Raw genomic sequence first — 25,109 nt, forward strand, 5'->3', positions numbered from 1 at the left:
CATTTTGGGATTCATTTTGGAAAGACACTTATTTGGCAATAGATAGGGCAATGACAATCATTCACTACTGAGAAGATGGTCAACTCTATAGAAATAGTTAAGAACTAAATCTAACAAAATAGTGTATATAGCAATACTTTCATTTAGATACAAAAATATTTAAAAAACAGCCGATTGAATTTTTTTCTATTCTTGGTTTGGAAGAAATTTGATTTCAAAATATAAAATGCTTCTGCTCAGTGTTTTGAGAAATCAACTCAAACGTTTCAAAACATTTTGTCTTCCTGATTATTTTTTTCCACATTTCTCTGCTAAGTTTAGTTGTTTTTAATTGAATTTTGTTTACAGAAAGTGTTACAAAATGTTTATGATTTTTGAAAATAAATATTGTTTCTTCAGAATGTGCTGTTAGCAGTCAAAAGATATATTTTTTCTGAACAATGAGACATTATTGCTGAAAAAACATCCAGCTCATAATACCACCGCCACCATGTTTCTCAGACCCACAACACAGTTCTTTTATAAATCTTTGTAGAGCTGCAATGATTGTTAATTCGTCTTACCACTACACAGTTTTATTTGGAAGAAAATCGTTAATTTTTTGTCCCAAATCCCCTTTAAAAATTATTCACAATATTGTTTTACCTTGAGATTTGACTAGGGGCGGAGCTATCAAAATGATTTCCCTCCCCACATGCCTCCCAATTTTGGAGTCAACAATAGCATCATCATTGACAAAGATAAAAAAAATAGAAATCCAAGCTTCTTGAAGCATAACTGAACAGAAGTGAATTTTTTAAAAATAAAATCTTGAGTCATACACGGTAAGTGAAAAAAGGTTCTTTTAAAAGGAACAACTGATTCGTTTCCTGTTTCCTGACCCATCACGTCATCGTTGTGTTGCCTTTTTGCGCCCGATGAGTCTCAATTGCTCTTTTTAAAGGTCATTAGAAATCCTCCTTGTGTGACACAAAACGTGTTCACAATCGTGTTGTGAGCATCATCGGGAATTAAATCTGATTAACTTCACCTCACAATGAAGCTGTCTTGCACCCGTCAAACATTTCCCTCAATAAATCTATAGTTTAATAGCATAAGGCATTACAACGACAACAACAACAAATCCTTAATTAACACTTACAGGGCTGTCAGTTTGAAGTCACACTTCATTTACCAGCAGTTTATTAATGTCCTTCCTTTCAAATGAGATGTTAAAAACTCACGCTTAGAATTAAATGCCTGCGTATCCACACAAGAGGTAGGAAAAAAAAAGAAGATAGTACAGCGGAGGCTCAATTGTGGAATTTGACAGTCCTTATAATTAAACAACAGTCACTGTCCAGGTCGAGCTGTGACAGTCCATCTGAGTCAGAGTTGGAAGGGAGAGACATCCAGGCCTATTTTAAGCCTCTGTTCCAGTTAGTCCATTCAGGGCTGGAGACATAAAGATGGGAGAGAAGAAGACGAGGGCAAAATTTGAAAGAAATAAAAATGATGAAGACAAGGGGGAGGAGATGTTTCAACCAAGGATGCAGATTATTCCTCCAGCTGCTAAAAAGACAAAAAATAATGCTGCTATATGAACTTCCTCACCAAAAGCTCATCAACAAAACTAAACTGAAACCTGAAGCTGTGAAAAACGGTCTGCTTTTGTTTTAGTCTGAGAACAGATGATGCATTATTTTTTTCCAGCATGACATCCGTCATATTCATTATGTTTTATACACAGGGGGGAGATCTGTTCGATGCCATCACCTCTGCCAACAGATACACAGAGAGGGATGCAAGCGGCATGCTCCACAATCTGGCCAATGCCATCAAATATCTCCACAGCCTGAATATTGTGCACAGAGACATCAAACCAGAGAACCTGCTGGTGAGTTCAATCACTATACATTCTTATATATCTTGCCGCAGTGCACCGCTCCCTGCTCTTGTTTCCTGTTGGCTTTCTGAATGAACGATGAAGTAATATTACTCACTCTGAACTCTCGCAGAGGGATGACTCATTCCTGCTGCCTTCACACTTCCTGCACACTTTGACTTCTCTCTTCTGATAAAACCCAGATTGTCCTATACTTCAACAACTGAGAAGAATTAGCCAAAAATAACCATTATGTTTTGATTTCGATGTGACACTGGAACCCTTTTGTCTTAAGGTGTATGAGCATGCCGACGGCAGCAAAAGCTTGAAACTGGGAGACTTTGGTTTGGCGACTGTGGTTGATGGACCCCTCTACACCGTCTGTGGGACCCCAACATATGTAGCACCTGAAATTATTTCAGAAACTGGGTAAGATGATGCAGACAAATCACTGCTGAAGGTGTCGCACTTTAATAGAAGATTCTTGATTGCAGACAAATCATTGGTAGCCTATCTTGTCAGCAAGTGACTCATCTTTCAACACCTGTATCCTGAACTAATTTACTTTAACTACACAGGTATGGCCTTAAAGTGGACATCTGGGCAGCTGGAGTCATCACATACATCTTACTATGTGGTTTCCCACCATTTCGAGGGTAAGCTTAAAACAAAATCTACTGGGCTAACAGAATTATTTGCCTAAAAAAATCAATTGTGTTATTTTTAAAGTAACAAATTGCTGAATTTATATTCATATTTGTCACATTTCAACAGAAATTTGTTTTCTATTGCCACAGCATTTCATCTACAAATATTTAAATGCCTCCAGCCTATTAGTCTGGAAGGGTCACAGGAAACACTCGGCCCTAAAAAGATTATTTTGTTTTTTTTAGCTGTTACAGTAGTTTGCTAATTATAGTTTCTGCTCCAGGATCTGAAGATTCTGCTCACTTAAAGTTAGAATTTATAGTTTACACTTGAGCCCCCCTGCTGGTTGGTAATAGAATAGCCCTTTGCCTCTGCTTGATATGCTTGTGCTGTTTTCTCATATCCTCTTTCATGTGGAAATGTTTGCAGGTGCAGCGATGATCAAGAAGCACTTTTTGATCAGATTCTGATGGGCCAACTAGAATTTCCTTTTCCGTACTGGGATAACGTTTCAGAGACCGCCAAGGTGCAGATCTTCTGCATGCAGTTTCCTGTTTTGTGGACAAACTTTCAATCACCTAACAGAGAGAGTAAATTGGTGCCGTGGTTTGCAATTTGCAGGAGCTGATCCGATCCATGCTGGAGGTGGAGGTGGATCAGAGATACACTGCCCTTCAGGTGCTGGAGCACCCTTGGGTCACTGTAGGTGTTTCGCTGGCAGAGCAGCTTCTTCCTGCTACTGCTTTATTTCCCATGAAACATTTTCTTCTGTTTTGCTCGACACAGAATGAAGGTCTATGCGAGAACGAGCACCAGCTGTCAGTAGCAGGGAAGATTAAGAAGCACTTCAACACTAATCCGAAGGTCAACGACACCACTGCAGACGTGTCAGTCATTTCTGTAAGTTATCATGAAAAAAGACACTTCTCGTAAAGCCGGCTCAGAAGATGGAGTCATTACAGAAAAGAAAAGTGGTTTACGCTAGAATCCAGATGGATTGATTGTGCTGGTTTCTCTTTTTGTTCAGTTGGATGACAGCTTTTCTATGCAGAGATCTGGGTCGTTGGATTTCTACCAGCACCCGGCCATGTATTGGATAAGGTACGGCAGGTTTCCATGGAGACAGGATTGCATCAATGCCTGAAGTCACAAAAGTGCCCTTTACCTTTCCAATCCCCTCTCCTAAGTGCTGCTTTGTTGACTGTTTGTGTCTGAACAATGCAATTTTATATGTACAGCTTTTTTGTTTTTAACTCCTACAACTCACCCTCGCTTTATGCACAGATCGCTCACCTGTCATTTCCTGCATTTTGCTGTCTGGTCGCTAAATTGTTGTATCACTTGAAATCCTGCAAAACTGCATCTTCATGCACGCAATAAGCAAAAAGATTTTGGGGACGAAATCAGATATTTGCATGATCTGTATTTTGAAGTGCTATTCTTTCAGAAAAAATGTTCGCCTAACTTGCTTGTTTGTTTCAATTCATAGTTTTATTTTTTTATTTTTATCTTGTTCTTGCTTCTTGTGATGCATCCCGGTTGGCTGCTTCCTGTGACCGGTCTTGCTGTTCACCTTGCCCTGCCCCACTTCTGATGTGCACGTTGTTCCTTCATTTGGAGGACTCTAGTCAGCAGTGGCACGAGTGAAAGGAGGAATAAGAATAAACAATAAAGAACTTGATGCATGAATTAGTTCACACACTTATTCCTACATTTGCTGACAATTGTGTCCTATAAAGCACATTTGAGAGTTTTGATAACCGAAAATCTGTTTTAAATGGCAAAAAAAAAATTGAAGAAATATTTTTAATTCCTCTTTTGACAGTCCACTGGTTTTCAGTCTCCTTTTTTTAATTTATTTGACCTCTAATCAGACTGTTTTCCTTTGTTTCCGCCAGGCCACCCCTTTTGATAAGGAGAGGCCGGTTCTCAGACGAGGACGCCACCAGGATGTAAAACGGCGACCTCCGCAAACGATTCAGACTGTGAATACAGAAAAGACAACAAAAGCTCAACGTGCGGAGCCTCCCAACTGTCTCTCTGGCCTTCCAGCCCCCCTCCTCTCACTGACCCCTGACCCCTGCTCCAATCCCTCTCCAGACCACAGCTCCCAATCGGACTCAGATGACATCTCCATCAGCTCAGTCAGCACCATCTACTCCCCCAACTCACCTTTTTAAGGAGGATGTGGCGGGGAGAAGGAGAAGAAAGATTCATCATCCAGGAGCTGTCTTTGCCTCCAATGTTGGAGAAGAACACATAAAAACTGTGGCAGAGAAAAAAAAAAAAGAAATCTGTGAATTTAAATAGCAAATACCGCCTAAAACTATTTCCCTAAACCCCGACGGGAGATTGATGAAATGGAGAAAATATCTAAAATAAACAATACGAAGAGGGTAATAAGTGTGAAGTGAGGTGGACGACTTTATTTTTTTCAAATATTCTCTCATCTGAGCACATGTTGCACAGCTCAAGGAGCAAGAAAGGTCAACAACACTGTTGACCTTTAAGTGATGATTCGGGCTAAACATGGAAACGTCGTCCAGACTGAATGGCTCTTCGAGGCAATACGAGAATATGGACCAATGTTCATGTTTTATTGAACCTTATTTATTCATACTTTCTTCACTGCATTTTTTTAAATATGAATCTCCCTTTTTAATAGAAAATGTGTTGTTGTGTTGAGCGTATGATGGAAAGTAAAAACAAAGAAGTGTCTAGAAATAGAACAAAGGTTGTGGTAGACTTTATGAATGAAGTATTATTGCAAAATCAGAGCTAAAGGAAGAGGAATAGAACGATTTTGACTCTTGTTCACATTTTGCTGACGTTGCCTTTCTGGAACACTGAATGGCAGGATTACAGCTTTCAGTTTACAGACTGCTATTCAGACAATAATGGTGCATTTTATTTCCACTTAAAGCTTTGTTATCTGTAACTCTGACGGCTTGTTACACGAAACCCCAGCAGCATCTGGGTGCTTGTAGCAGACTTGACATGTTTTCCTCAACGCACATGTTCTCACAACCACTCTGCTCAAGACTCACTTTTCCTCATTTTTACCAAATCTACAGGTGTAAATCATAGACATGTTCCAGTGTAGAAAGGTTACGACGACTGTCAAGGAATATGGGGGACATTTTTATACAAACAAACAAGATGAAGAGGGTTTGAATGTCTGAAAACCAGCAGCACTTGTTCGTAAGAGTTGAAAGGTAGTGGGAGGGTTTATTTCTGCTCTGTACAACCTCATTCATAGCTTCATTCTTCAGATGAAAGCATGACAGACATACAGTAGCCTATTCTTATGAGACAAAGAGTTTAGTGATGAAGAATTCTTAATATGTTATGTAAATAACAGTTTTATTTTTTTGATAGTTCTTAAAACAGTATATTTCTTTACTAGTTGTTTGTCTGTGACAGCTGTAAAATAGTGTGGAAACAATGAGAGAACAATGGAATTTCTGCCAGTTAACAGGATGTTTAACTAGAAAGATGAAGAGCAGATATAGTTTTTTTTTTCTTTTTCTTGTTTGGGATCTAGCAGAAGTCGTCTCACTTTCCTCTGCTTCAGGTCACATGATGACAGGCTGCAGATCAGATGGAATTTGTTGTGCTGTTGAAGTCCAGACTCTCTAGCACAAGTGGTTTACCAAAGTGCTCTCACAGCTGCACCACCACATCACAGTTTGTTCCAAATGCCAATACCTGTACCTCTGTTTAAATGCCCTGTCAATAACAATAGAAATAATAAATACATGGTGAAAAACAACATTTTCTGCTCTTTTTAAAAAAAAAAATACCTTTGCTTTCTATAGGTTATGTTTTGGTAGAATTAAAGTCCCACTCCATTCATCTTTTGATCTTTTTTAAAAGCGTTCCCAGTGGTCTTTAAATTATGATTATGCTATTTTTAGACAAAATTTGTTGTTTTCTAAGACATAATTTCTGCAGAGCAGCAGTAGTTTATTAGAAATTCGCCTATAAGTTGAGTGTGGTTCTGTTAGTGCAGAGTAAGCCCGCCCCCCTTCATTACCCATTGGTAATACAGACCCTTACAACCCCAACTGAACCTTACTGGTGCAACAAAAATAACGAGCAATATTGCAGTTATCCAGATGAACCAGATGTCACCTCAGACGAGGAAAACAAAGACGTACATGTGTCAATTTGTCTGCAAGTGGATCAGAGGTATGGATTTGACCCCTGATCGGAAGATCACAGGTTCAGAGCCTGGCCAGCCTGTTGAAGTGTCCTTAGTTAGGACACTTCAGCAGAATCAGTGTGTGAATGTGTGTGTACAGGGGTGAAGGGACTGTGACTGCAAAAAGCCTTGGGCCAGAAGGTAGTAAAGTGCTATACAAGTAAACATAGTTTACCATTTAGTTGTCTACAAGCAGACGGATCCGAATACAGCACAGAAGGGAGTTTGTGGCTTGTCATAGAAGCTTCTGTGTCACACCTAGTTTTTTCCAATGGAATTTTTGCGTCTGGACATAATGATAAGACTAAAGAAATACTCAGACACGAAATTTTCGACAGTAATTTTGATCTAAGAATTAACATCAAAATCTTAATTTTGTGTACACATGTCCTCCGTCATGAGAAAATGCCACAAGAACATGTTAAAAACACCATTTTCATCGGAGTTATTTTTTTTATTGTGTGTAAATAATATTTTGACCCCTAGGTGTCACTATACCCACAGTATTGTTCAACTGGTGCGTAGAAGAAGACAGGCGCCGCTGCGATCCCTTAACAAACATATTTGTAACTGTGACCGATTAGAATTTATGAATTTCAGTGGTTGGGTCACAATGTAGAAAAAATAGAAAAATACATATTTTTCTATAAATAAGTGAAATGTTTGATACAAAACGTTGTCTTGTGGGGTTTAAGTAGAGAGTTGCTTAGCTCGTTAAGGTTACGCTAAGGAGCAGTTAGCTTGCTAGCTGACTGGAGCGCCGCTGCAGTTTTGCTCTCCAGTCATGAGCGAAGAAGACAACACGCTTCCAGCCGCGAGTAAAGATAAAGACTCGACTCTGCTGCTTACTAAGGACGGGCAGAGGTACTATGTGAGCAAAAGCGGAGCTGTCGACAGCAGGAACGTGATAACACTGCACGAGCCGGACAACAATGCCTCGTCGTGCGACGCGGACGATCCGGACGAAGAGAGCGACGTTCTGGACACGTCGGACCCCAGAGACAGCGCAGCCAGCCCGGAGGAGCTGAACGACGAGGAGACCTCGGAGGGGGACAACGCCCCCAAGCAGTGCATTTATGAGGGATGCAAAGAGACCACGACGCAGGTGGCAAAGCAGAGGAAACCGTGGATGTGCAAAAAACACCGCAACAAGATGTACAAAGACAAGTACAAGAAAAAGAAGAGTGATCAGGCCATGTCCAGCGGGAAACTAGATGTAAGACGAACCAATTTATGTATAAAGTATTTTGACAACTCGATTTGATCAATGTGCAGCAATTCTTTCATACACACTACAACTAAAGTTATTTACATTACATACAAATGCTATATAGAAAGAACTCTTATTGCTCCCACGATGGAGAAATTGCTCTGTTACCACCATAGCTCAAAAAACAAACTGATAACAAGAAACAGATGACACAATGATGTGTCTGTTGACTATGAGGCTATTTGGAGTCTAATAAGGCCTTGTAGTCATAGTCTGTCCATGATGGATTCCAGTTTCTGTTACACCCTCCTCTGACCCCCCCACAGTCACAGACTCTCAGGGACATCCCAGAAAGGAGCCGGATCAGTTTGTTTATTTTCTTTTCCTGTTCCTGCCAGTACCCTCCCCTCCCACCCCACCCCACTCAAGAAGGTCACTCTTTAGAAGAGGACAGATGCAACAATGAACCCCCAAACAAAAAACAAAAAATTCTTTCAGAGTCCTGCAAACTCTGGTGGTCCACGGTCTTCTCTACCATCTCCGCTCGCTTTCTGTTGTTGCCAAGCGACGTGACGTGTAAACAATGCACACTCCGACTGCTTCAGACTCAGAAAGTGGTGGAAAATAGTCCAAAAAGGAGTAGCAAGCACGCCACCGCACTAATTTCAATGAAAAAAAAAAGATGCCTGTCAAAAACAGGTTAATAATAGGAAATAACAAAACATAAAAACAAGTAAACAAACAATAAAACTATACTAACTGGCAGCCTGTCATGGTGATGGTTGGTAAAAAAGAAAACAAATACTATAGTACTTTTCATAGTTATTGTGGACCTCCAGGTACAATGATGAAATCTGATTTGAAGGCATTTTAACATCTGTTTGGTGTTTATCATTGTCAATTCACAAAGGCAATTGTGTTGTCCTGCAGTCTTTCACAATCAACCCAATGTTATTAATATGTTTTTTAAAAAAGTCATATAAGTAACATCCGCCTACAGTGTTCTCAGACCTCACTGGGCCTCTTTTGGTTTGTGACCAGGAGAACTCTGAAGAGCGGCCCGTGTCGGTGAACAAACAACGCTTGAGTGCCATGGGGGACCGACCAGCCAGACCTTCACTGATAGAGCAGGTCTTGAATCAGAAAAGACTGGTGAGTCTGAGCAGCATCAGAGACGGATGGAGTTGGTGCATCATTACAGGTTAAGCAGTAAAACACAAACGCGTTACTAAATAATAGATCTAGTGTCTAAAAGCTCAGTTCATTTCCTGTGTTCAAGTAAAAAGCCTCAGTCTAGTGTTTGATTCTAGATTTTGTGAGTGTGCAGCTACCATTTGATTTCCAAAAATTCAACTCAACTTTAAAACATTTGAAAATACAAATAGTGACACTTTTTATTTCCTTTTGTCTAAATTACAGTAATATTTATGATAAATTTGTGGTTTTTAAGTTTGGAAAAATGTTGTAATTTTGTTTAGTTTATTTTTCTTTTAAATCAGTTTTTTTATCATAATTTCTGATGGAGTTTTTGATCTTTTTTCTGGTAAAAAGTGCTGCATGGATCAACTTTTAAATTAAGATAATTCTAGTAGATAAACGTGCTATGAATCCAGCATTTCTTGGGCTGTTTAAATCTGAAAACTAATTTTAAAATTGACATTTTTAATTGTGACCCAGATCTTTTTTTCAGTTCTGACACATTTTGGGTAAAGTTTAAATTCAGAGTTTCTTGTGTTCTTAAAAGGAATAAAAGGTTTTATTATTTTATTTAAATACACCTCACTATTATGTCAGTAAAAATATTAGAACTCTATGTTGACAATATTATTTATGGCGGTGATGGACTGAAACTTATTTATACTTCACTTTTGTGTATTATCTTAAGTTGTTTGATCTCAATCTGAAACTTACTGCATTGCATTTATTCCAGACTTGTTTACATTTAGCGTTTGAAATCGAGTTGAAATGTCTGTGTCCTTCAGTCTCTGCTCAGAAGTCCAGAGGTGATCAGCTTCCTGCAGCAGCAGCAGCAGCTCCTGGTCTCACAGAGCCGCAGCCAAGCACAGCAGCAGTTCCAGGGCTGTTGACCACAACTGATCAATATGCAACAGTATTTGTCAAATCCTCAGACGATGAGAGGAAGGACACTCCTTCCATTGAAGCATGACTTTGTCTAGATTGGGATTAAAAAAAAACTGCAGGGACAAATGGACAAATTTGGAGCATGTTGAGACATGTCAAATAAATTAATATATTAAATTATAATAAAGTATATTGATGCCTGATGGGGCATACATAAAGAACTCGCTCAGAAGAAGTGTGGACATCTTTAAGTAGCAGAGTCTTCAGCTTTTAATGAAGTTCATTTTTTATGTGCAGCCAGTTTTTCTTTGCTAAAACTGTTCATCGATCCATTTAAATCCTTTAAAAGCCAGTAGCAATGAAGGCTGTGGATCACAATGGTTTAAATATGTGGAAATACCTTCTATGTTATTGTTTTTTATATTAATATTCAGTATTTTAAACCTCCCTAGATGTTAATGTGACAATCAGTTGTCTTTCAAAGTTCATGTTTTTATTTAACTTTCGGTTCAAATCTAACTGTAGCACAAAAAGGCAACAAATGACGTTAATGTGCCATCTGTTAGTAAAGTGTGGTAAGATGGGAGAAGTTTCTCTCCAGTCAGGGTCTGTTTGTAGTTTGTACCCCCTACTGAATATTGATGATTAAACATAAAAAAACATGGAAATAATCCTCAGAATTTGTGTTTTTTTTATTGTATGGGAGACAGCCAAAGCTTTAGAAATCACGGGAAGAAACAAAAACTTAATGGAAAAAGTAACAAGCAACAGCAAACGTTGGCCAAGACAGCAAATATCACTACAGCAATGTACAGCATTGAAGTACCAATAAATACATCCCATTTTATTCTGAACTCAAGTATTTCCTGAGTCCCAGTTAACAAATGTTCCTTCCTTTTCAGCCCAATTACACCTGTCTGTTTCACTTTTGTCCCTTGACACGGCGAGCAAACCGTGGCCGTCGACCCGTGTGACAGCAACTAGAACACACTTGTTATGAGACTGAGGAGATGGGGTTGTGAGGAGAACCCATCTGGGTGAGAACCTTATCCAGCCATTGCAACGGCCCATGCAGGTGCACTTCAATCCAGCAGGGGGTGCTGGTCACATCCTGACGGTGGTATTCAGCCCCCCATCCCTAAGGAGCGGACACAAGAGCCAGCAATCAGCCAGAGAATGACGGGCACAGCCGGCCTGACGTTTGTTAGGATGTGGTACCTTGACGAAGCTCATGCGGATGGTGCACATCTTGGTGAGTTCGTACACCACCTCGAAGCCGTGGTTGACCGACTGGGCGAGGAGCTGGGCGAACAGCTGGTTGTTGAAGATCTTGAGGCTGCATCCGCTGGGGATCTTGCACACTGTGGTGGGGTGGAAGCCATGCTGGAAATTGCAGTTGCGGCTTTGGACAAAGATGCTGCTGTCGCTCAGACACTCTGCGTACACCTCCCCGCCCACGTAGTACAGGTGTAACCCTGGGAGGGAAAAAGGAAGACAATTATTTAAAAAAAATAAAAGTTTAGCAAGTGCACTGAATGTCAAATATAAATGTAAATGAACTACATTCGAAACAGAGACTCCTTTAAATTGTTGATCTAATAATCTGATTTTAATACTAGTCTGTACACATTTAAGAAGAAAGAAGAAAAGGACTTTAAAAAACTAAAAATCAATTTGTGACAACTGAGTTTTAAAAAGAAAAAGGAAATCCTTAAAAGTTAGGTACCAAGAGGGCCATGTTCTATTCAGAACCCTACATATAGCGTTAATCCTCTTTTCTTCAACGTTTCTGTTTTTTTATATGTAATCCAGTCATAGTTTATAGGGGAAATTAAACAAGAGTAAAAGCATTTTTTGAGTCTCTTTTCAATCATTTTTAATTAATGTTTTATATTAGGAAGCTTGGATGAAGAAAACCAAAGGACTGGTGGCTAGCCAACTGTAAAATGATTGAGTTTGTTCTAGTAGATGCTTAAAATAAAAGCTGCAGCCGAAACGAGAAGCAGGTAGAAGGTGTGGCTGCATTTTGGTCCCAAGGTGGACAAATTAATTAATTAAATTCGTCAGTAAATTTGTAAAACTCATCCAATTCAAATAAAATTGCTCCGTAAAACTTGCATTTTTAAAGATTTAATCAGCTTTATTATTTGACTTAAATGAAATATTCATTTAGTTTGAATTTGCTGCTTTGTTTATTGACCTTTTATGACCTTTCTTATAGCTGGATCAGTGTGAATAAATGTGAAATTAACGAACTGCTCCTTAACCGCCCGCTCTACCTTTGCCTATGTGCCTGCGCGTGTGCTCGATGGTGGAGTTGCGGTTGACGTTGGAAAGGAGGCCCAGGCAGAAGCGGTTCTTGTTGTTGCAGGGGTCAGTGAAGCCGTCCACCAAGATGCTGTGGGAGGAAGCGTGGAAAGTCTCCCCCACCCTGTTGTTGAGCTCATAGTAAGCTACAGAACACCAGTACTTGGGCTCTTCGTAACAAACAGGCCTCAAATCTGAAGGGAGGGTTGACATGAAGGTGGATCAAATACACAGATCACGGGGAACGTGTTGTGTTTACTGGTAAGGATACATGAGCAGGTCGGCTACCTCTGTGTGGAGCTGAGAAGGTGAGTTTAGCGGTTTCTGTGGAGTTGCTGGGCTTCACGTCCTCTGGAGGGGTTGTCTCCATGCTGCTGTAGGGAGGCGGGGGAGTCTCCGCTGGAAAAATGGGGAACAAATATGTGCATCAGGAATGCCTGACGGTCCTGCAGGGTCTGTGGAGAAACTTTTACCTGTGATGTGATAGGGGCTACTGGGTTCTGCAGAACTGTTGGGGGAGCTGGGGAATATTTGAGAGGTGGGGGACTGTGCGAGGGACGAAGATGGAGAAGAGGAGAAGGAGGAGCCGGGCAGTGGGGGGAAGGCGTCCGGGTAGGTGGCATTCTGGGGCATCAGGGGCTCATTGTGGAGGGAGGCATTCCTAAACTTTGCCAGCAAGCTGTGCTGGGGGTTAAACTCGCTGTGACGGGGAACTAGAACCGGAGGCAGCACTGAGGAGGAAAGTTAGTATAACTACCCAACAAAGTCACAGACGTTCACAGCTTTCTAGGTGTGTACCTGGAGTCTCCACGCGCCGGTAGTGATATGGATTGACACAGATATCCTTCTGCTTAGAACCAAAGGGGAACTCGCAGCACTCCAGAGGCTTCAGCTCATGATGGGACTGCAGGTCAGGCCAGCGCCACACCCGGCAGTAGATGACGTGGGGCAGGCCCTTTCTGTGGGACACCTGCAGTCTGCCATCCAGCGACCGAGGGATGGTCACGCACTTACCTGCAGGACAAAATTCAGTAGCTATTAAAATGCTGATACCCACAAAAAATGGACTCATATAATATAACCTTTGACCTTTTGTTATTTTTAGGAAGCTGCCATGTTTAACTGTGCTTAAAAAAATCAACAAGAGATAGTTTGGTTTTCCCTCATCCAATTCTACTGTCAAATAAAATCAATCACATAAAAAATAAGTTTTTCTATGTAAAATTTCAAAAAGGAAAGTTTTTCAAAAGTAACAAAGTAATGATACCATTAAATCTAGTAGTATGAATAAAAGGCTTTGGCTATAGGCAATAAGAGGAATTGATTGTCACTCATCATTGTTACATCATCATTACTGAAGCATCTTTGTGTTTCTGTTACAGGAGGTGAAGCTTCTGTTTAAAATTAAGTTTCACAGACCAGATGAACCTGAGCAGACATGAGAAGAGAAATGAGCACGAGTACATTTTGGTCCAAAATCCGATTAAGAAAATATGGTCTGTTTTTGTGGAACAGAGCAGCAAACCTTTAATGGACGTGTTACCAGCTCAACACAACCTTTTGTAGGTAGAAGTCCGTTTAAAAATAGACTATAAACCAATTTGACAACTAAAGCTGTAAGGCAACTTCTTCATTCTTTTATGCTTGGCTAAAATGTTGGACCCCTGATAATAAGCATCTGCTTTGGGGGTGTCCATTTTTCCATATTTATATTGATTTGTTGTTTATGACAAGTTTTTTGGAAAAATAAAAATAAACTAACTAAACCAACAAAAACATTGAAGATTCCCCCCCCCCTCTAAAATGTAAAAAAGATATTTACTGCGCTAAAACACAATTGCACTTTCTTGATTACTGCTGGTTTTGACATAACTAACCAGTAAAATATATATGATTTTTTTTAGATAAAAATGCTAGGGAATAGAGAATAATTCATCCTGATCCAAATCCTTTTTTTGGTGTGTTTTTGTAATGTCTCCAGCACATTGACTGTCATCGCTGCAGGTCTGTGACACTCACTGGGCTGCCCGGGACAGCTCAGGGCTCTCTCCAGCTCCTCCATCGCTCCTTTCTTCTTCTTGAGTTTCTTAACAAGAGAATCGACAGCCTTTTCGGCCCACTTCTCCTCCTCGTCGCCTTGCTTCCAGCCAAGCAGCCGTTTCACTGCCGGGCTGGTGAAGGAGAACAGGGACGTAAAGGACGTGGAGGAGTTCATTTTGAGGGCGAAGCACAGTCGGGGAGATGAACTGATAGGTCAAGTTGGATTAGAGTTCCCTCGAGGACAGGAATTTATCGACCACAACGTAAAAAACAACAACAAAAAATGGAGGCAAGATTAAAAGAGCTGACGTGCTGAGTCAGGGCAGATGTTTTTGTTTGTATTCCTCTGCTTTTTTTCCAAGCAGCTTTCAGTGAAGACGCTGGACTCCAGCCAGCTCCCAATCCTGTCTCTGTGCCGGCACAAAAGGGATCTGGCGGCTCTGGATTGAGCCTCCTGCTGGGAAGGTTATTCCTCACAGAGCCAGAAGCCCAGGTCAAGTTTCAATCATCTGAGGAGAGACAGGAGAGACTGCATCAACGTACTGGAGTGAGGAGGTGTAGGACGGTCAGGTACCACAGAGAAGATGAGTGCAGCAGGAGCTTCAAGTCCAACTCCGGTAACCTTTTTATCTATTTTCAAAGCGTACCCAATTTTAATTATGTCATTTTTAGCCAAAAAAAAAACTGTGTTGTTTGACATAGTTTCTGCAGAGCGGCAGTTCATTAGAAATTCACCTCTGAGTTGTGGGTGGGACCGTTGGAATGAAGTCACCCCGCCCCTACTTCCCATCATCCATCTGTTCACATGCTCTCCCGCCATCTTACAGCGACTCACAACCCTAAGCTAACATCACTGGTGCAACAAAAATAATGAACAATACTGGAGTCATTCAGTTCTGATCCGGATCCCAGCTCAGACGAGGAAAACGAAGACGTGAATTAATCTAGTCGTCTACAAGAGGATGCATATTTTCCACCAAACAAATACACTCTTTTCCCAACTGCATTTCTTTGTTTATTCCTGATACATAATGATTTGAAAAAAGAAATACTCAGAAATTCAATTTTAAGCTTATTTTTCTTCATATATGTCCTCCATCATCAGGAAAATGCTACAAGAACATGTTCAAAACACCAAGTGTGTGGTGGGTCTTTAACCTGTTGTAAGTGGCTTTATAAAAAATGTGCAAAAACATGGATTTCCATAATCATGAGGCTTTCTCGGTGTGGTAACACTTCAAACTGCTCTTCCACAAACTACACAATGGCAAAGGTCTGTATGGAGTAAAAAAAAAAAACACTCCAGAGAATAATTCCAGAAAAAAAGCAGACCAACGTGGCCAAAACTCATTTCTAGATTCACCGCTGATGGGGGAACGTCCTTTCTGGCCTCTGTTTCTGTGATCATGCCACTGACGCCCAGGAGCCATTCTGTCTGGCCAGAACACATCACAGGACAGGAGGGGGAGAGGGAAACCGGGAGGGAGACTTCTGCTTGTGTCTTTGCATTTCAGCCGTCCTGGAAATGACACAAATGGAGGGGTGCTGGAGCAGCAGACCCCCAATGAATCTCTGTATCTTCAGTGGTTAAACAATATCTGGTTTTGAGCATTTGCACATGATTTTTAGATGCAAATTTTGACTGCATGTCTGAGCACGTTTTTCATTGAAGCGCTGCAGAAATGTCTCAGGTGAGTCTAAAATGATGACAGGTAACATGACTTCATGAAAGCACCGGCACAATGCGGCCACCACTGGCCTGTCCACTGCAGACAGACAGCTGAAGTTTTTACAATGACAGCAAAAGCGCCCCAGCTCAGTGCAGGATCAGTCCATCGCTGCTGCTGCTTTATGGAACCCTGGCGTCAGCGAGTCTGCAGCCTCAGATAGACTAATTACCTAATGCTTTATCGCTAGTGCACCCCTTCCCAAAAAAGTAAACACCAGGCTTCCTTTTACTATCACTCCATGCGGTTATTTCCCCCCGCAGTCAAATCCAGATTCTGCTAAAAAATAAATAAATAAATAAAGTAAACACACATTTGGTTTAAAAATGTGCGATCACCATCAATTGTTGATTTTACTAACTTTTTTCCCCCTGACTTTTAAAAATTGCAGTTTTTTTAAAGCCAACTTCTGTTCATTGCTATACTAAGGTAATTTTTTTAATTGCAATATTTCGTTTCAATTTCCCCCACTTACTTATAAGCACTACCTGATAGGAACATCTTGCGCAAATTCCCAAAATAAAATCAAAGTTCAGATGACAAAAAGTTCAAAATACTACTTTATAACAAGATACATAAACTATTTCCCTCTGCAAATAGGAAGACGGTTTGTTTCCTCACCTCTGTTGTGATAACAAGTGCACAGAAGAAGGTCGTGAGTGTGGCAGCTTCCCCGTCAAGTCAGAGTTGTGGAAGTGCGCGTCTGCCTCGAGTGTGTTGTGTCTGTCTGTCCACGCGGGAGTGTAAAGACAGCGTCAACGGGAAATTGTTTGAAATCCTTCCTTTCAGAATAAAAGCATGTGGCTTTCGTTCTTGAGCCAACGTAGATACGTTTTTAATGATGAGAAAAGATTGCTTTTTTGTGTGATAATTCTCACTACACCTTAGACAACTATACAACAATAGACAACTACGTAAAAATGTTTAAAAACTAGTTTTACCAACTTTTAAAATGTGCACTACAGTCAGCTTATTTACTAACCATAAAAACCCTAATTGTTAAAATTATTTTTGCCTTATCTATAAGAATGAATTCAACAAAATCAATTTAAAAAACCGTCTTACTAGACGTACTCTTTGTTCATTTAATTTATGGCCCACATGACTTCAGACGTCTTTTTTTTCATGAGAATATATATTTTCTTTTTTGTTTTTAATTTTAATATTTGCTGTTTTGTTCAAATTGTATTAAAATATGATACATGTTATTATTATAAAATAGTATTTATTGTATTCCTGTGATATTTACTGTCATTATCTGTTGTTTTTATTACTGTTGTTGTTTGAGCTATTATAATTACACTAACAAACAAAAAATGTAACTATGAAATATAATCTAGTTAAACAGCTGTCCTGACAGTGGTGCCAAGATTTGTTTTGTCTTGATTGATTGATTGATTGATTGATTGATTGATTGATTGATTGATTGATTGATTGAATGAATGAATATTAAAACAGTTACACAGAATGGAGTGGAAGTTTATTAATTTAAAAAAAATCTTAAACTGTGACTCAAGTTTCAGTGTTAAAGAACACGTATGTCACAAAATGCTCAAATCGATTCTCGCAAAAATTATTAATTCATTCATTTTCTTCCGTTTGTCCCTTTCATGGTCACGGGGCTGCTGGAGCCTATCCCGGCCACTTATGGGCAAAGGTAGGGGACACCCTGGACAGGTCGCCAGTCTGTCGCAGGGTCACACACACACACACCCATGCACACTCACGTTCACACCTATGGACAATTTGGAGTGACCAATTAACCTATGAAGCATGTTTTTGGACGGTGGGAGGAAGCCGGAGTCCCCTGAGAAAACCCACACACCCCCAAAAATTATTTTTGGTATAATAAAGTGTTTACATACTGTAACGGAAGTTGTGAATTTTGCTTTTTATTATGAAGGTCGAGTTTTCGTCGCTTCCGGTGTGACTGTCCATGGCGCCTTTGACGCAGGTTTGAAGAGCTCCGGCTCCCCTCCTTCAGCAGCCACAGTGGAGCGCCGCGCAGCCTTGGAGGCGTCAGTCTGACTGGAACCTCAGCGCTTGTTTGCCAGATCCCTCCGCCCTCTCTATGCTGGAACATTCCCAGGTTTTCTGGGATTTTAGTTGTAGCGCCTTCTGCGCGTGCAGCAGCGCGCGCTTTCCCGCGTTTCACCTGTGTCACGCCCAGACTTTCATTCATTCAGTGTTGAGGCATGGGATGACGGAACGTCTGTTTTATTACTATCTGGCTTTTCATAACGTTACTTTTTATCATATAAAGTCGCGTTGTTGTTTTGTCTGATGGGATAAACATTTAAATTCTTAGATAAACAGTTTTTGCACGCAACAATATTAGCATCCAAATAGAAAATTTTTACTTTCTTTACGTCACCATTCAACAGTGGAAAGTGAGAAAACTAACCGAGAGCTTTATATACGTTCCCCTCAATTGATATATAATCCTAATTTAAAATCACCAGTATTCAATCAAAACATCTTTCAAGATGTTTGACTTTATAAAATACAACTGTGTTGTTTTTTAAATCATATTTTCAGCTATTGCTTCATAAATATCTTACACCTTTACTTTAAATAAACTGCATTGTTACCATGCAAAGTTCTTTGTCACCGCGGATGGATACAAGCCGTTATTGGAAGTGCTATGACTGGTCCAGTTAATGACGCAAGCCTGTCTGGCGACAGCTAGTCTACAAGTTTGACATTTTCGCAGTTTACTGCAATTGCTGCTGGACGTTAGGACTGTGAAAGTCCTCCAGCACACCCGTCAGAAAGGTAAATCATGGAAATGTACGAACCACCGCCAAGAAGGTGTTTGATAAAAGTAGATTTTGTCCGGGGGAAAATCCCAACGTTTCCAATCATTACATTGATGTCTACTGTCAGTAAAAGTGCACACCTGTCTGTCTACAGTAAAAAAAACAAAATATTTTCCGAGCTGGAAAAGTTTCTCAGTTTCCAACTCCAGTTTCTTGTGAATATAGTCAGTGGCAATCGAACTTTTTTGCTAACAGATCAATTTCAAATAAAAAATATCCAAATGTTTTTGAAAGCAGCACAAGACTCCAATTTGGTGATTCAGCCTCTGAGTGAGTCTGCTTCCAGAGGGAAGACAGGACACAAACAGGAAGACAGCTGTGTGAGACTCACTGTTGCTCCACAAAACAAGGTTAGTTTATCCTCATACACGTAGGAATATTTTGATAAATAACAAAATCCAGAAGTTTTTGATTTTGTATCCAAAAATTCAATAAGATTTAGTTTTTTTTAAAAAGAAAAAAGTTCCCTCAAATTAATAACTTCTAGTATTTATTAGTGTTTTATGCACACCAAATACCATTTTTAGATGCAATTTAGTATTTTGTAGCAAAAATTGAATCATTTTCTTAGCATTTAGTAGACAGACATTTTCAGCATCTTGTGCAAACAAATTTGTATTTTAGTAGAATTTTGTGTGAACAAATGCTAATGGCTCCAAATTCATCTAATAATAATAAATACACAAGTTCAAGGGGAACAGTTTCTTTTTTAACGTCATGTCCCGAGCCTTGTTAACACTGAAGTTGTTTGAATTAGAGATTGAGGACATTTTTATTCACACATTTGTGAGAATAGTTTTGCTAATGGAGAAGTAAAAAAGGCCAAGGATGAAAACATTGTTTTCCTCCGAAGCAGTCTGACTTTTTAAAATCAATCGATCAGTAAAAGATGCTTTGAACAAATTGAAACAAGACGGATAATCAAATACGTCATTAGATCTTTATTTTTGCTTTCTTGCAAAACCCCCTCCCAAAACAAACAACACATTAGCCACCACTCTTTAAGGAAACAAGACAAATAAGGGGATTCTCCACATTTCTTACACACACCCTCCATTTCCAACAGAGGGTGATCAAGTCTGTTTGCACATGGATCTCTGAATGAGAATCTGCAAATTGAGGCAACAAAAATATGTGTAACAGCGGCCATTACAAGCCAATATTCACATAAAAAGGCAGGACCATCGGTCAACATTTTACTCTCAGTCGGGGAAAATATTTCTGTCTGATGATGAACTCAGAGGATGACTGTAATCCCTCCTTCCTCCACGGGTCCATCGCTGCTCATCTCTGGGACTCGAGCACTCGTCGGGTTGTCTAGTCAGTCTTCTGTGGGGACTGCAGTTTCCAGGCTCCAGTGAAGTAGCGCAGGCAAATGAAAATAAGGTCTCGACCCATCTGTAGCCAGCTCCAGAATGGGACCAGTTTGGACCCTGGCAGAACCAAAACACAGGCGTTAAAAAAACAAAAACCATTGCGTTTTTCAAACATCCAAAGCTGATGGGGCCTCCAATGTCAGGAAAAAACAAAAACCAGGGGAGGTAGTGAAAGAAGATTTCATGAGGGGAACGGAAACATGCGCTAAAGAATGAATGTGTACCTTCTATTTCATTCCAGGTGACAGCTACCTCTGCTATGGGGATTTTAAAACACTGAGCGATGTAAAGCAGTTCCACATCAAAAGCCCTATAAAGCAAAAAAACAAAGGTTATCATTTTATAATATAAATATATATTTTTGAATCTTAATTGAGTTTTTGGTGTTTCCAACATGTTCTTGTGGCTTTTTTCTGATGATGGAGGACGTAATAAGAAAATTATGCTCAAAATTGCAAAACTATTTAAATCCTTGTGAATCAGATAGAAAAAAAAGAGCTCATTTGTGACACACGACTAAATACGCTGGACAGGCCAAAAGTCCCAGCTCCGCTCCACAACGGGAAGGGGGGCGTCGGCCTGAGCCAATGATTCCTAATAAACTATCGCTGTTCTGTCCTAGAAAACAAAAGCTTTTTCTTTTAAAGTTAAGTTTAAAATGGAAAAGTCATAATTAAAAAGACGATATGAGAAATATGTCACAAGAACCTGTTAGAAACACAGTTTTCATAAGAGTGGGTCTGTAATTGATGAGTCCATGTTAGTGATGCTTTGGGTTTTCTCACCAGCGCTCTATGTGGAGGGAGGAGAAGGTCTTGAGAGCTGCTTCACGTGTGAAAAGCTTGAAGCCACACTGCGTGTCCCGGATTCCTCTCACGCAGAAGAACCACACCAGGAAGTGAAAACCATACATCAGGAATGTTCGTAAAACAGATCGCTACGGGAACAGAGAGGGTTCTTCAGAAATTCTTTGGGTTTCTGAGACGTCTGCGAAAAGACGCAAACTGACCTGAGCAACCGACTCTTTTTCTAGATGAGCTCTGGAGCCACACGCTATAGCCATGTTCTCCTGCACACAACATCACAAGTGTTAAAGATTCGGCGTGTCCATAAAATGTGGAAGAACCTAAAACCTCACCGGTCCAGAATTGACGTCTTTAAGTCCCGCCTCCACCTTCTCGATGTCGGAGAACTTGGTGGCTCCGTCTGCGTCAGCCATTAGAATCAGCTTCCCTCTGGAGCTCAAAGTGCCCTTCATGACACGCAAGGGAGACCCAACAGAAAACAATCAAACAAGCAGAGTGAAATGCTCACTAAAAAGAGACTGAAACAGGTCACAACTAAATAAAACATTGAATTAAAAGATGTTTTAAAAGATGGGAAATTATGAAATATTGCCGACATAAAAAGCTAATAAATAAATCAATGACCAGGTCTTCCAAGTTCTGACCATGAGCACAGCTCCCCCCTTTCCTCTGTTCTTCACCAGGGTCAGCACCCGCACTTTATCTGCACTGTACTTCTTGGTGTACTCCAAAGCAATCTGAAGGGACAGAAAAGGAAAAAAATCATGAAAATCTCAGATGAAAAAAAAAAAAAAACTTAAAGCAGAACTAAAACCCTTTTTTCCCCCCCGTGTGCACTGCTGTCCCTTTTTTTCAAATTTCACAACTTTTGCAATCTCACAGTGAGATTCCCTGCGATGGTGATAGTTCATCTCACACCCCCCCCCCCAAAACAAGCCTCATTCTTACCTCTGTGGTTCTGTCTCTGCTGCCATCATCGACCACTATCACTTCATAGGTGAAGGAAGGGGTTTTCTTCTGTGGGAGGTTACAGGGACAAGACAGAGGAAATCTAAGAAATTCATGCCATTTATGTTTATTGCCTTTAAATCAATGCAAGAAAATAGCACTATAAAAATTACAGACTGTATAAATTCACTTATTTCTTTACAGTGGAGTCGTAACATTGAATCCCAGCTTTTATTTCCAATTTTGCTTCTTCATTTTTTTTAATTTATTGAATTAGTCCTCATGTTTTATTATATTACATTTTGTTATTGCTTGATCAATGAATGTGCTGGGTTTGTTTTCAAAAACTCCCACATTAATCAATTCAGTTGTGCATCAATTGCACACTTATGCTGGAAGTTGCATATTTTTTTTAGATTTATTTTGGTTTCTGTGTGTTGAGTTCTGGATGTTTACACTGTTGTGCATTTCTGCGCAGTTCAATATCATTAAAGGGGTGTCCTCGTCTAGGTAAATGGTAGAAAATGAAAAACAAACGTGTTATTTCTTGAAAACATCTAAAATAAATGTGTATTTCTTCTTAAAATCTAGTTGCCTGCCTTTAAAATAATGTAAGCACTTACATTTTTCAAAATGTGTTTCAGTGTAGCAGAAAGCCGGTTGTGGTGCAATGCTGCCACCTAGTGAGGATTTTTGGAAACCATGCTTTGTAATTTAAATTTAAAAAGATTTTCTCCCACCTGTCTGGTTTCCAGGTATTCCATAGCCTCATCAAGCATGACAGGCACTAAAAATAAACACAAACAAGCAAAGGTGCCACTTAAAACATTCAGCTACTTTTAGTTTCAATGAACAGTAATATAATTTTTCACAGCCTTCATTTGGTTACAATCTCTAACACTAACTTCGGAGCTCCTCGTTGTAAGCAGGGATCACCACAGAGAGTTCCCTGGAGTGAGGATCATGCAGACTGGGGAAGGGACGCTTTTCTCCTGTGGCTGTGAGGAAGGACTTCTCCTTTTCATGGCGTGACACGTTCGCCATCCCCGCAGTTAAATGTGCGACTACAAGCACCTAAAAAAAAGAAGATCAGATGTCTGTTTAATACTGACCGTTGAGCTTCAACGAGCCCTTTCTGTTTGTAGTTTGTTGTGACGAGGCTGTCGGCTGATATTCCCGATATGTTCTATACATTTATTAAGGGATGTCATAAGAAAAATAGTAAAATTAAATTCACCTTCTGAGTATATGGCTGTAGAATCACCTCTAGCAGAAATAAGGGCTTTTGTGTGATGTGGTCAAAGTTTTTAACAACAATAAAAATTTTGACCCACTTTAAAAAAATATATAATGAGATATATATACACACACCCACACCCACACACACACACATATATAGATTCTGTGTTCATCTGTCTGTAAGCAAACTCACCTTATGGTCTCACTACAGCTTTTTATTCAAGCTCAGAAGTCATTTTGACAACATCACCTTCATTCACCAACTGTTTAGTACACATTTCTTTTAGTAACAAGTGAAATCATTTCTGAGGGTCTTAAATTTATCCTAGGTTCATGTTGGACAAAATCTGTCAAAATCTTCACCCGTTTTCTTCTTTAACAACCGGCTGCAGCTTGCTCGAAACTCAGTTTCTGACTCCAATTTTATAACTTAGCACTAGCATCCAATCACCTTTAGGATTGATTTTAAGGTTATTTTATTAGTTTAAAAATGTCTTAAAGGCATTGGACCTTCAAATTGTTTTTAGTTTATGACATTAAAATTTGGTCGCTCCCTTTAGGGATCACTACAGTAAATCACCTTTATCCTCCTCACTTACACCAGCTACTGCAAAGTCCTCCTTCACAACATCCAGGAACTTACTCTTTAACCTTAGCCTCTGTCCTACAACCTTAGCACCAGTTTTATGTTTTTATTTTATATTTATATTTTTACTGTCCATTTTCTCCGCTCTAAAAAAAAAAAAAAAAAAAAAGAATAGGCCAGTGTTGCTCCTCACAACTTCTTTTCTTTTTCTGCCTTTTTATTGTTTGTTTTACTCCGATTAAGGAGCTGTATTTACATAATAATTTCCCCCTCCATTGTATATTAATATTTCTATTTTGATATGACACGTTTAAATAAAAGAAAATGCAGCCATCATGCATACATACACACACACCCACACACACACACACAGAAACCATGGAGTACTAGTACATACATGTGAAAATCGCTATCTTACACGTGCTAAGAAGTTAGTTACATTACTAACAATGTTAAAACTATCCATACACTTACCACAATGAAACCAAGAGCCGCTAATGCGACGAGAACTTGAATAATTTCACAGATAAAGTCCATCATGTTTCCATAAGTCGCCCTACAGCTCCTAACTAACACCTACACCTGGCTGGCTGTAGCTAGCTTTTCTTCTTTGTCCCGTTCCGTATCCCAACCCTCTAACTTATAACAAAGGTGTAAACGAAAATATATGAAATATAAACACTGAATCTCTATGAGCCCATAACGCTTTCAAGCTCCACTTCCAATCAGAGCTGTACACAAAAGCAACACGGAAGTAAATTTTACTCCTCGACACATCATCAGTTTGAAGCAGAACTCCACATGACAGGCTGCGAGAAATGCATACTGCCACTTACAGGCGTGGGGTGGTACTGACACTAGCAGGTTTTTAGTTTGTTTGTTTGAACAACCAAACAACAGGTTTTGTTTTTCATGCATATATTTTATGATCATTGCTAACCCTAACGTTTGAAGCAGCAATGTCAAAGTCTGAAAGACAAAAAAAGAAAAGACTAACCAACAACTATAACTAAAAACTGAAAAAGAAAAATAATTAGATTAAAAATTGTCAAGCCTGTAAAAAAGGGTTAATGCAGTTTTATCATTTCTTTATGGTTTAATGTAGTTTAAAACCAAATTAATACAGGTGTTAACAAAATGAATATAATAGAAATAATATTTATATTAATATCTTTTTAAGATGACACAAAATCAACAAGACAGTAGTAATGAAATAAATAAATCCCCAAATACGAGAACAGTTTAAAACTTGA

At 39.6% G+C, this 25,109-nt stretch overlaps 4 protein-coding genes across 8 annotated transcripts in view; 2 read left to right on the forward strand and 2 right to left on the reverse strand.

The window, feature by feature from the left end:
* LOC101167140 (serine/threonine-protein kinase DCLK1) overlaps positions 1-6,284 on the forward strand; it is a 50,252-nt gene extending 43,968 nt beyond the window's left edge. The window contains exons 10-17 of one of the 2 annotated variants that reach the window (XM_020708784.2): positions 1,730-1,876; positions 2,160-2,293; positions 2,443-2,520; positions 2,942-3,038; positions 3,134-3,214; positions 3,299-3,412; positions 3,564-3,613; positions 4,411-6,284. In XM_020708784.2, the coding sequence (XP_020564443.1) occupies positions 1,730-1,876; positions 2,160-2,293; positions 2,443-2,520; positions 2,942-3,038; positions 3,134-3,214; positions 3,299-3,412; positions 3,564-3,613; positions 4,411-4,468 (759 nt within the window). In that variant the 3' untranslated portion in view covers positions 4,469-6,284. Of the gene's footprint in view, positions 1-1,729; positions 1,877-2,159; positions 2,294-2,442; positions 2,521-2,941; positions 3,039-3,133; positions 3,215-3,298; positions 3,413-3,539; positions 3,614-4,410 lie in introns of both variants that reach the window. The other variant, XM_011483309.3, reaches the window with a different exon arrangement.
* Positions 6,285-7,223: 939 nt separating this feature from the next.
* rfxap (regulatory factor X associated protein) lies at positions 7,224-10,680 on the forward strand. Its single transcript, XM_004076200.3, has 3 exons — positions 7,224-7,932; positions 8,968-9,078; positions 9,909-10,680. The coding sequence occupies exons 1-3, from the start codon at positions 7,501-7,503 to the stop codon at positions 10,011-10,013; spliced, it is 648 nt and encodes a 215-aa protein (XP_004076248.1). The 5' UTR covers positions 7,224-7,500; the 3' UTR covers positions 10,014-10,680.
* smad9 (SMAD family member 9) lies at positions 10,677-17,112 on the reverse strand. Of its 4 annotated transcripts, none has more exons than XM_020708787.2 (9): positions 16,704-17,109; positions 15,719-15,874; positions 14,335-14,864; positions 13,114-13,329; positions 12,789-13,046; positions 12,604-12,714; positions 12,288-12,509; positions 11,227-11,483; positions 10,677-11,146 (listed from the first exon to the last, which is right to left on the reverse strand). In XM_020708787.2, exons 3-9 carry the CDS (start codon positions 14,528-14,530, stop codon positions 11,003-11,005), a joined length of 1,404 nt encoding a protein of 467 aa, XP_020564446.1. In that variant the 5' UTR covers positions 14,531-14,864; positions 15,719-15,874; positions 16,704-17,109; the 3' UTR covers positions 10,677-11,002. The 4 variants fall into 4 exon arrangements, with proteins under 4 accessions (XP_020564446.1, XP_011481612.1, XP_004076249.1 ...); XM_011483310.3 differs by having other exon boundaries at positions 15,719-15,900; XM_004076201.4 differs by lacking the exon at positions 15,719-15,874.
* A 2,710-nt stretch (positions 17,113-19,822) lies between these two features.
* On the reverse strand, positions 19,823-24,686 carry alg5 (ALG5, dolichyl-phosphate beta-glucosyltransferase). Its single transcript, XM_004076202.4, has 10 exons — positions 24,331-24,686; positions 22,937-23,105; positions 22,772-22,818; positions 22,032-22,100; positions 21,728-21,820; positions 21,416-21,529; positions 21,287-21,346; positions 21,063-21,214; positions 20,502-20,587; positions 19,823-20,334 (listed from the first exon to the last, which is right to left on the reverse strand). Exons 1-10 carry the CDS (start codon positions 24,394-24,396, stop codon positions 20,219-20,221), a joined length of 972 nt encoding a protein of 323 aa, XP_004076250.1. The 5' UTR covers positions 24,397-24,686; the 3' UTR covers positions 19,823-20,218.
* Between the last annotated feature and the right edge of the window lie 423 nt (positions 24,687-25,109).

This window comes from Oryzias latipes, chromosome 14, assembly GCF_002234675.1.
Source record: "Oryzias latipes chromosome 14, ASM223467v1".
NCBI classification, from domain to species: domain Eukaryota; kingdom Metazoa; phylum Chordata; class Actinopteri; order Beloniformes; family Adrianichthyidae; genus Oryzias; species Oryzias latipes.